Source organism: Nematolebias whitei, chromosome 17 (assembly GCF_014905685.2).
Source record: "Nematolebias whitei isolate Nwh7 chromosome 17, NemWhi1, whole genome shotgun sequence".
Lineage (NCBI taxonomy): Eukaryota > Metazoa > Chordata > Actinopteri > Cyprinodontiformes > Rivulidae > Nematolebias > Nematolebias whitei.
The window spans coordinates 28,538,292-28,549,445 of record NC_056514.1 but is presented as its reverse complement, the minus strand read 5'-3'; the positions used below and the strand labels follow the sequence as shown (position 1 = coordinate 28,549,445).

General features: G+C 40.5%; 1 protein-coding gene across 1 annotated transcript; it reads left to right on the top strand.

The window, feature by feature from the left end:
- Positions 1 to 2,155: 2,155 nt before the first annotated feature.
- LOC119423502 (rho-related GTP-binding protein RhoE-like) lies at positions 2,156 to 3,760 on the top strand. Its single transcript, XM_037690898.1, has 3 exons — positions 2,156 to 2,443; positions 3,467 to 3,613; positions 3,734 to 3,760. The coding sequence occupies exons 1-3, from the start codon at positions 2,339 to 2,341 to the stop codon at positions 3,758 to 3,760; spliced, it is 279 nt and encodes a 92-aa protein (XP_037546826.1). The 5' UTR covers positions 2,156 to 2,338.
- The last annotated feature ends 7,394 nt before the right edge of the window (positions 3,761 to 11,154 follow it).

Genomic DNA, 11,154 nt, shown 5'->3' with positions numbered 1-11,154 from the left:
TTTTTGAATGTCCAGAGGACCAGATTGAACTTTTTTGGATTAATTTTTCACGTTTTTTTTTTTTTTTTAATCACTGAAATTTGGTTTCACTGAAAAAGGGGAAGTAGAAGTTTGAGATTTTATTTACTAAAATTATTTTAGTTTTTAAAACTTGACGTTTCTAAGAAGCTACAAGTCAACCAGGAAATTTTTCATGTGAGCAATGATGAATTATGATTTTTATTTTCCTATTAATCTGCCCGGGAACGTTTTAGTTTGAAGAGTTAACCTAGTTTCCGGTGTGGGCGTGTCTCACCATGGCTGACTTGACACATCTGCTCTGTTTTGTTGGCAGAAGCTCATAAATGAGAAACAGAGAGCTACAAAGCCTGGACACTGGAGTCCTGCTGGGAGCAGTGGGGATTTAATTGAATGAAGTCAAAGCAGGGAGAAAATAAAAATTAAAACTTTTACTATACACCGGAAGTGAACATATTTTGACCAAAAAAAAGTACACATAGATGGGGACGAGTTGCTTTTTCGCAACTCGTGATGCATTCAAGACACGCTCTGTTCTTTTTGAAACAGCTGGACATTTTGCACGAGGACTCAGAACTTGAGTGACACAGCAGCACCCACGCATCCATCCTGCAGCCCTCATCTCTTTGTGTCGGTTCAGCGAGACACACAGGAAGTGGTGACAAACAGAGCTGCTTTAAAAAAAAAGAAGCACAAATGTCAGACGTTACCATTTCACTTTTTTTGATCCTCGAAGAAGTCTGTCAGCGGAAAAGAGGAGCAGGCTGTCCACAAATAACAACCTGAGAAAACATTCTCCAGCCTCTCACTCACACTTTGTATTTTTTTTTAAACTGCAGCCTTTACTTCTTATGAGGACTTTTATTTTTTATTTTTTGCATGACTGCTGTGGCCATAAAGTTTGTCGCATTTGCTTTAACAGTTTAAAAAAGGATTATACAATTGGGTTAACTCACTTATTGCTATTAGAAAACAACTTAAAAGTGTTGAAAACTTAGCCTAAAAAATTCCCTCCAAAAGGTAAACAGAAGCGTAATCTAAATCAGATTAAATATAATTAAAAATGAATTAAAACAATCTGTGTTTCAACTATAAGGTGAGATTTAGATGTGGTTGTTTTCTGACTTTTAACCACCAGAGGGCGCCAGAAATCTGATCAAAAGTTCAGATGTTCTGACCCACGGCATGTGACACACAGGTTTGTTTTGCTATCTTTATGGGGCCTTTGCATTGACTTCCATTCATTTTTCATTCATTTCTATAGCCTAACCATGACCTTTATCCTTAACCTAACCATTACCAGTACATACCTAACCCTAAACCTAACACATCCTCAATTCACACCTTAGTCCTAAACCTAGCCCCTAACCCACCAACGGGACTTCTTCTTATGGGGCCCGGGCTTTGGGCCCCATAAGGAGCAGTTGGTCCTCACAATGTAGTATAAGTTGGAAAAATGGGCCTCACAAAGTAGCATAAACAAGGACACACACATACACACACACACACACACACACACACCTATATATATATGGATAGATAGATTGAAAGATAGAAAAATAGTTTATGTATGTTCATTACACCCCACCCACTGTAAAGATATATTGGTGTGTATATGTTCATCACTGTCATGTGATTAATCAAAATCAGTTAAATGTGAATGCTAGTGCTCTTCATTCAGAAAATCCACATGACATCACATCTACATTTCAGGATCTGGTTATTATAGACACAGATTAAATGTTAAATATGGGTATTTCTATATTTATCACCCCAGTAATATTGTTACACGTTATTAGTTGTAAACACTCAAAAGAATGCACAATGGTAGTGCTTATCTAAAGATTAAGGAGTAAACCAACAAAGTCCATGCTCAATAATCCAGGTATACAATCCAACATTTTTCAATCAGGTCATCTGGACAGTTTATTTTTTTGTTGTTGTGCTGAAACGTTTCGCGTACTGTATATGTCTAAATGCTCTTAAACACTTGTAGCTGATTGGAACGCATCATTTCATCTGGAAGGATTTAGAGACCTTTGTGCCTTTATTTTGACAAAACTAGACCGGAAACAGAACTTGAACAGCGCCACCTTTACAGACAGGTGTCTTTAACAAGCGTCACAGGAGCAGAGGAGCGCAGCGCTGCGCGGAGTTTGGAGACGCAACATCAAGTGGAGCTGAAGTTCTTCTTATTTTTTGATTATTGTCACATGGAGTGATTCATCCTCCATGCAGGAGGACGCTTCAGACCAGCCGCTCCTCGACCCTCAGCTCAGTAAATGAGCAGAAGGCGCAGCAGCATCCAGTCTCAGAGGCGATGGAGAGCAAAGGTTTACTCCGCTGTAAGATCGTGGTGGTCGGGGACTCTCAGTGCGGAAAGACGGCTCTGCTCCACGTGTTTGCCAAAGACTCGTACCCAGAGGTGAGCGTAAAAGCAGAAAAACAGCTGCTGCTACTGCGGCTCCTGATGCGTAAATCCCCCCCCCCCCCCCCCACCGTGTCTCCAGTGATCTGAGCAGTTAGATGAAACCCGAAAACCTCCAGTAAATTATAATAAACGTCTTTCATTCTAACTTTAACATTGTTTCTTTTTTTTTTTTTTAGGACTTTAGTGCGCAAATGACTGCGATTTGCTCCAAAAATGCTACTCGGAAGTCACTTTATTCCTAACAGAGTGCGGTGCTCAACCTAACACCTGCCTTATAGCTGTTTTAACATGAAATGATTAAAAAAAATTCAGATAAAATATAAAAACTATAGTGGCATGGCACCTTTGCGCATGGAACGCGTCTGGAAACGTTTGGAGAGCCTCCGTCTGAAAAGGAAAAAAAAAAAAAACCTAATGATTGTTTTTATGTTTAGAAACTGTTATTATCTGTGGGGCATGATATTTTGTAATGTTTTATTATGGTGCTTAAACAATGAGCTCTTTATTTAGATTGTGAGAAGTCATGCAGGTGGAAGGGTTTCATGTTTTGTGCAGATCTCAGCGCACACTTTGTGAACTCAGTGAACACAGAACCCCCTGAGTGTCGATGGCAGCTCATCCTCTGCACTTTAACAGCAACAAGAAATGACATAAACTCAGAATTAAGGGAAGATTTGCAGAAATCTTTATTTTGCCTGAAGGAAAAACTGATGGAGATTAAATTTTTTGAATTGCTGAGATAAAATTAAATGAAATCCAATTGACCTATTTCTTTGGGAAGTTTGGAAATAGGTCAAAGCTGAGAGATAATTTGATCATTTACACACAGACCCCCCCCCCCCCCACACACACACACGCCTGCCTCTTGACATTCAGAGCTCCCTCCGCTCCACAGCTATTTGAGAGTTCATTAAGAGTCCAGCTGCTTCGCCTCAGAAAACTCTCACCAATTTACTTTTATTTTTCAAAGCACCCCTCTGAGCTTCATCTCATTTGAGCCACTCGTCTTGTTTTCAGAATTATGTTCCCACGGTGTTCGAGAATTACACAGCCAGCTTCGAGATCGACAAGCAGCGGATCGAGCTGAACATGTGGGACACGTCAGGTGAGGATCTGAAACTCTGCACTGAACCAAAATGTTTCCAACTAGTGCCGGTGTGTTGTGTCTCCATTTTTGCACATATCTGGATTCTGAGTTTTTGGCCCATTCCAACACATGAACCTCAACTCTGGTCTCAAGTCACTTATAGGCTCTAACAAGTCAGACTAGCTTCTCTGTCCCAGCTGAAGAAAAGCATCCCCACAGCATGATGCTGCCACCACCGTGTTTCACAGCGGGGGTGCTGGTGTTAGTAGATTTTTGCGTTTAGGCCAAAAAGTTCTGATTTGAGCTCCTTCATGTTTGCTGTGTCATGGTTTGTGGCAAACCTGAAACAGGTTCACTAGTGCACTAATACGTCACTACCACTAAGAAAACTTGGCCATCACAAAAATGGATATAATTATGCAAACTCTTCAAATACGGAGCAAAAATTTTGCGTGGTAGTAGACAAGGATCCTTCACAACAAACACTCGGAGCTTGAACGCATCACGAGAGATCTTGTGATATTGCAATATGTTCATAAAGTTATTTTAGGTTTAAAGAAAATGGCCATAGTTGCTGTATTTTCTGGCGTATAAGTTGCATCAGTAAAAAAAAAAAACATGAAGAGGAAAAAAACAAATAAGTCACATTTATTATACGTCACCGCTGACCCGTTGAGTTTATTATGTTTATTATGTGTTTATTATGCGTTTATTTAATGGTCAAAACAGCTTCATTTCGCTTGTGCAGCATGGCTCCATCCATCCATCCATCCATCCATCCATCCATCCATCCATCCATCCATCCATCCATCCATCCATCCATCCATCCATCCATCCAACCATCCTTCCTTCCATCCATCCATCCATCCATCCATCCATCCATCCATCCATCCATCCATCGTGACCAGAGCCGCTAGCTCTCCAGCGTTCCTCCGCCTGCCCCAGCTGAGAGAAGCGAGCACGCACGGGAGGACTCGCTGTTGCAGTTATTTGAAATTTAAAGTGTCAGTCAAAAATTACATTATGACTATAAAGAAAAAAACATATATAAATTGCAGGACTGACAAACAAACAAACAAACTGTGACTTATACGCAGGAAAATACGGTTTATAGAAATAATCAAATTAATCCATTACCTGTTTAACTCTTAATTAGTTAATTGGGGGGGGGGGGGCACTCTGGTGCAGTTTGAGCTCAAATTAACGGTGAGTTCTTTATAAACCGGGACATCTCGTTAAACTAAACGCCACTGAAAACAAGTTTTATCAGCAGAGGTTTGATAACCACAACCTCTCCACAACCTCTCCTCCTCCACCATAACCCTCAGCACTGGCTCTCCTCAGGGATGTGTGTTGAGCCCCCTCCTGTTTACTCTGCTCACATATGATTGTGCAGCTACCCATCCAGGCTGTCACATTGTAAAGTTTGCAGATGATACAGCGGTGGTGGGATGCATCACAAACAATGATGAGTCCAGCTACAGGCAGGAGGTGGAACACCTGGAGAGCTGGTGCAGAGAGAATAACCTTCACATCAATGTGAAGAAGACAAAGGAGATGATTGTGGACTTCAGAAGGAACAAAAACACCTACACCCCCCTGAACATAAGAGGATCTGCGGTGGAAGTGGTCTCCAGCTACAAGTACTTGGGTGTACACATGAATGACAACCTCAGCTGGAGCAACAACACCACCAGCCTGATCAAGAAAGCTCATCAGAGACTCTACTTCCTCAGACGGCTGAGGCGAGCTGGTCTGGGAAGCTCAGTCCTCACCTCCTTCTACAGGTGTGCAGTGGAGAGCATCCTGTGCTCGAGCATCAATGTGTGGCATGGAGGCTGCACAGCTGCAGAAAGAAAAGCTTTGCAGAGAGTGGTGAAGGCTGCACAGAAATCTGTTGGAATCAGTCTCCCCACCATCACAGACATCTACACCTCCAGATGCAGGAAGAGGGCCACCTGCATCATGAAGGACCCCACCCACCCAGCACACACACTTTTTGCCCCACTCCCCTCAGGAAGGAGGTTAAGGAGCATTAAGTGTAGAACCACTAGACTGAGGAACAGCTGCTACCCTGAGGCTGTTAGACTCATGAATCTCTAACTAGAATAATCACTGTGAAAAACCATATCATGTTGCTGCTGATCTGTTTCATGTTGCTGCTGATCTGTTTCAATGTTGATGTGTTCATGCGTGCACATCTGCTCACAGACTCATGTTCATGTTTGTGCTGATGTTCAATATTTTATGTTATGAGTGCTTAGTGTATATTTAGTTGATGTTTTTCTTAGTTCATATCTTAGATGTTATTACTGTTTTTCTTATACATTTTATTGTTGGATGTAGCTGGGACCCTGCGTACATAATTTCGCTCCACCACATGTACCACATGAGGTGCGAATGACAATAAAGAAACTCTGACTCTGACTCTGATAAGAAAACAAAAAGTTTCAAGTCATGGTTCCTTTATTGTCAAGTTCGAGATCACGTCTATATGACACCAACATTTGTCCACAGGACCAACATTTTACAATTTAATTTAAATATTTATTAAGAATTTGGAAACCTTTCTCTAGTCACGATGCCGAGCTCTTTCCATATCTTGTTAATTTGTCACGTCTCGTTAGTTTTCAGCTGCAGCTCAGCAATCTGATGAACAAGCTGTCGATCATCTCTCACCTGAGACGCTGCCACGCCCTCCTCAGCTCGCATTGATCTTAAAAGAGCGGCAAAATATGCAGCTGGATCAGAGATAGTGTGTTGTGACTTTGGGCGGCAATCCATCATAAAGTCTTGATGAAAAGACCGAGAGCGTGAGAAAAGTCAGCCATGCTTGGAGATTTGTAGCTCAGGTGTACAGAGTCACTGTTTCAAGGGCCTTTTTAAATAATAACAGGATCACTATCTAAATAAAATTTCAAATATGTGGCCACTTTGCAACTAGAACGTATCTGATATGTTGTATAATTTTGCACAGCGACTGTTTGATTGAGGCTCAGATTCTAGTCTGCATGTCTGATGACGAGAATCATCACAGGAAGTTAATGGTGTCAAGAGCTGCAGCTTAAATTTATGTAAAAATATATAGATTTGAGTCGGAAATGCTCGTCCGCAAATGTAACTTTCTCTTTTTATCAGCCTTTGGACCTCTTTCACATTTCACTTATCGTCACCCCCCGAAAAAAACAAGAAAAAAACGTGTTCTCACACAAGCCGAGAGGAGCTTTTAATGCTCGGCGTTCCATTAACCTCCGCCCATGCAGACACGCAGACCAGCTCGACGAGTTGGAGATTAAGAGCTGCAGCTGGCGTCCTGTGGCTCACTGTGGGTGAGGCCACGCTGCTTCAACAAAAACAAAACAAAAAGATACTTTCAAATGGCTGGCAGGTTCATTTCACACACAAACACACCTGTTTCTTACTGAGCTGTTTGCTGGATAACAATTACACTGTCTGAGCGCTTAAATAGTCATTTACCTTACTTAACCTGAAATTCTGTCTTTTCTGTGTGAAGCATCTGCCGGTCTCTCTTATTTTTTGAATCAGAGTTGAGCATAATGATCTAATATGTGAGTTTATGAAATCGATGTAAAAGGAACATTATAGCTTGTGCGCTCTGAAACATTTTCTATTCTAACAAGTTTAATAAAGTGCACAAAACACCCTCTTTATATCTAATTGTAGATAAATGGGAGCTAATTTGTTGCACAGGGATTGCACCAACCTGAAAGCAATAGTTCAAATCTTTTAAAGTGGTGTTCTGTGTAGAGTTAATTTATTTACCGTACTTGCCGCCGTACACGTCGAGCCACTGTATAAGTCGCATCAGTCCAAATATTTTTAATAAAGTGGAAAAAACATAAATAAGTTGCATCTATTATGCGTCACCGCTAACAACCCGGAACTGTGGGTCGGTGTTGTGACAAAAATCGATTTGGCCGCCCAATGGTGGCCATGGGAGTGTCCACTGGAGGACTTTAACAAGATTTAACAAGATTAACACTTAAAAACAATTATTTGTTTGCTCGAAATTATAGTAAATGTGTGTCTCAGTTGAACTTTTCCTTAATAAATGCACTTTGACGATCAAATCAGCTGCATTTCAAAAGCCGATACGCGGAAGCGGGAGCGTGCAGAGAGAGGACTCGCTGTGCAATTCTTCGAGATTTAACAAGATAACCACCTAAAAATAATTATTTGTTTGCTCAACTTTTTAGTAAAGGTGTGTCTCAGTTGAACTTTTCCTTAATAAATGTACTTTAATGGTCAAATCAGCTGCATTTCGCCTGGGCGGCGCAGTGAAATGCAGCTGATTTGACATTTGCTCCCGGAGTTCCAGAGCGAGAAAAAGGTGGCTTGGTATGGCAAGTTATGTGTCTCATTAATAGCCACTTTTACCTATTAATGAGACACGTGGCTTGCCATATTAATCGAGGGCCCTCTAGTGGCTGAAAATGGAAGTGTTCAATATGTTCACTGTTGCACTGCACTGCACTTTTCTTAGACCTGTCTAAAGCTTTTGACACTGTGGATCATAACATCTTGTGTCATAAACTCTCAGAAATCGGTTTCTCAGATCACACCATTGGTTGGTTCTCTAACTATCTTTAAGACCGGAGGCAATGTGTTCAACATAATGGTACTTCCTCCAGTTATTTAACAGTCAACAATGGTGTACCACAAGGCTCAGTCTTAGGACCCACCCTCTTTACAATCTACATACATAATGTAGGTAAAAACATCCCTAATGCATCCATACATTTCTATGCTGATGACACAGTTGTTTATTGTCGAGCTAAAACAGTTGCTAAGGCTTTCCAGCTTCTGAAATCTGCATTTAACTACATCCAGACTGATTTGTTTCACCTCAAACTTGTCCTAAATGCCGAAAAAACCAAAGGGATGCTTTTTTCAAATAGGAAGTTGGTCCCAGCAGTTCTTCCTCCGATTTTATCCTCAAATGGTGTCCCCATTGAGTTTGTTGATTCCTATAAATATTTGGGTATCTTGGTCGACTCACATCTTTCTTTTAAGCTCCATGTGGAAAACTTGGTAAAGAAACTGAAAATTAAACTGGGTTTCTTTTTCAGAAACAGATCCTGTCTAACCCTGAATGCTAGAAAACGCCTTGTATCTGTGACTTTCCTTCCCTCAATTGATTTTGGTGATATTATTTACATGAACGCTCCTACAAGAACCCTGCAGATGTTGGATGCTGTCTATCATGGTGCACTAAGATTCATAACTGGCTGTGATTATCGTACCCACCACTGCACCCTGTATTCATTGGTTAACTGGACATCATTAACTTCACGCAGACTCTCTCACTGGTACATTTTCATCTTTAAATCACTTCTTGGTCTGCTGCCTTCATACATCTCCTCCTACATGTCTCTGCGTGAGTGCAGCTACGGAGTGCGCTCTCAGGACATTATTACCTGCAGTGTTCCCTCAGTGAGGACTGAACTAGGCAAAAGGGCCTTCTCCTACTCCGCTCCTGTTTCCTGGAATATCTTACAAAAAGATTTGAAGCTCTCGACCTTGACCTCTCTAAGTGGCTTTAAGAATCTGTTGGACTCCTGGCAGGGTCCAATGCAGACATGTTCCTGTTTTTAGTTTTATACATTTGTCTCGGAATCTAGCAGTTTTTTTGGTTTTGTTACCTTTTTCCTTTTAGCCATCCTATTTGTTAAAAAAAAAAAACAAAAAAAAACTGTAGTATGAGTTTTTATAACTGCTTATTGTTGTTGCTGTTGTCCATTGTTGTCATCTTTCTTTGTTGAAATCAGGTCTCTCTTGTAAATGAGTCCTCGAGGCTCAATGGGATTTACCTGTATAAATAAAGGTTGATTGATTTTCCATGTCAGAATGAATGAAATTGTCAAATCTCAGCCAAACATTGGGTTATAAATATGGGAAAAAACATAAATAAGTCGCTTAGCCATATAAGTCACAGGCATGCTAATTTATGCCAAAAACGGCAACTTATACATCGAAAAATACAGTAGTTGAATTTTGGCCGAGTTGATGAGCAAATGGCTAGTTCGAACACCGCTAAGACCAAAGTAAAGTACTTTAGTCCTAAAACACCTCTAGTTACAAAGATTTCATAGTGTTTCATGTTATTACTGTTTTAAAAATCTTTACATCATTGTTAATCTTTCATTACTTCGACAGAAACATTGTGATATTCCTGTTGGAAGTGGCCCTGGTGTCACTAAAAGCCTTCCTGTTAGCTACTGCTGCTGCTATTTGCATTTGCAAATAACCATAACATGCTATGTAAATCACTGTAATGCGAAACTGACCTTGATGTAAAGGTTTATAAACTAGCGTTTACATTATTTACTTTATGTTTTAAGACTGGAGTTGTTTCAGGATGGCAGCAAGTCACTTTGGTCTTGATCCTGTTCAGATTAGCTGTAGCTTGTGAATCTGGTCAGAAAATAAACACCAACAAACATCAAACATTTATGGCAAAATAGTAGAGTTGTGAGAAATTTACAAACGGCAAAACAAATAGAAAGAAACTAATTGATTCATAGTGAGCTTGAGCTGTAATTAGAAGGTGTGGGATTCTTTAGGGCTGATTTATACTCTGCAAGACATAGAGAAATTTGTTCTCATTGACGTAGTTGTGTGACAAAACCTTTTGTCTTGCATGGCCTGTGAGAACTTGTTGTGTGAGCTCCTGGTAGAACTTTTTTCTCACAGGGGTACCGAGTATTGTTCGACTGGTTAGAACTTTGTGGGTGTGTTTATGCAAAAAAGTGGGTGAAGACGAAACTAATCAAAGAGTTTGTGGAAGGAGACGGCACCATTTTTGTGTAACGAAGAGCCAGCCCAGAGGTGGCTGTTCTTTCTGGGAGGGAATACGCCTTGGTCGGGCAGCGTAAGGATGTGTTCCTGCACCGTCTGTTGGAAATGGGGGTTTCCTTCAAATTGGCACTTCCTCTTTGTTAACACCAGAAAGAGAAAAAAGACCAACTCACAACTATGTGAGCAAGAACAAATGTCTTATGTCTCGCAAAGTATGTACTGTATCATAGCAGCCTTCAGACTGGTTAAGTACATACTGTAAGCACTTAGTTATCAGACAAATAGGATCTAAATGTAAAAACTTCTTGCACTAACACAACGTATGTCAGTTCCAAACTTCAACTGAATGTTTACTGTTATCAGTATCCTTAACCCACAACAAGTGAGACGTACAATTCTCTGCTGGACACTGCACACGACCAAAGGAGCTTTGACCCAAAAGGAGTTAACCGCTAAAATAAATGCTGATGTTGTGTCTTCAGTTAAATTATGATTGAAAGATCTGAACTGCACATCAACTTGCTCTCAAGTCCTGGTCGGTGCTCTTGGGGTAAACAAACTCAGTGATGAAGTACATTTTTCTCTCTTTTGTGGTTGTTTTAACACTTACTCCAATACCAGGCCAAGGGTTTCACAACTTTTGGTGTGAAATGTATGGTGGCCCTAAAGTGTAAATGAATAACATTCGAAAAACCAGAATTACATTTGAAAAAACACAAGAAAAACACAACAACATTTGAAAAAATGGAATCACATTTGAAAAACGGAATCACATAAGAAAAAACAGAATCACAAAAAA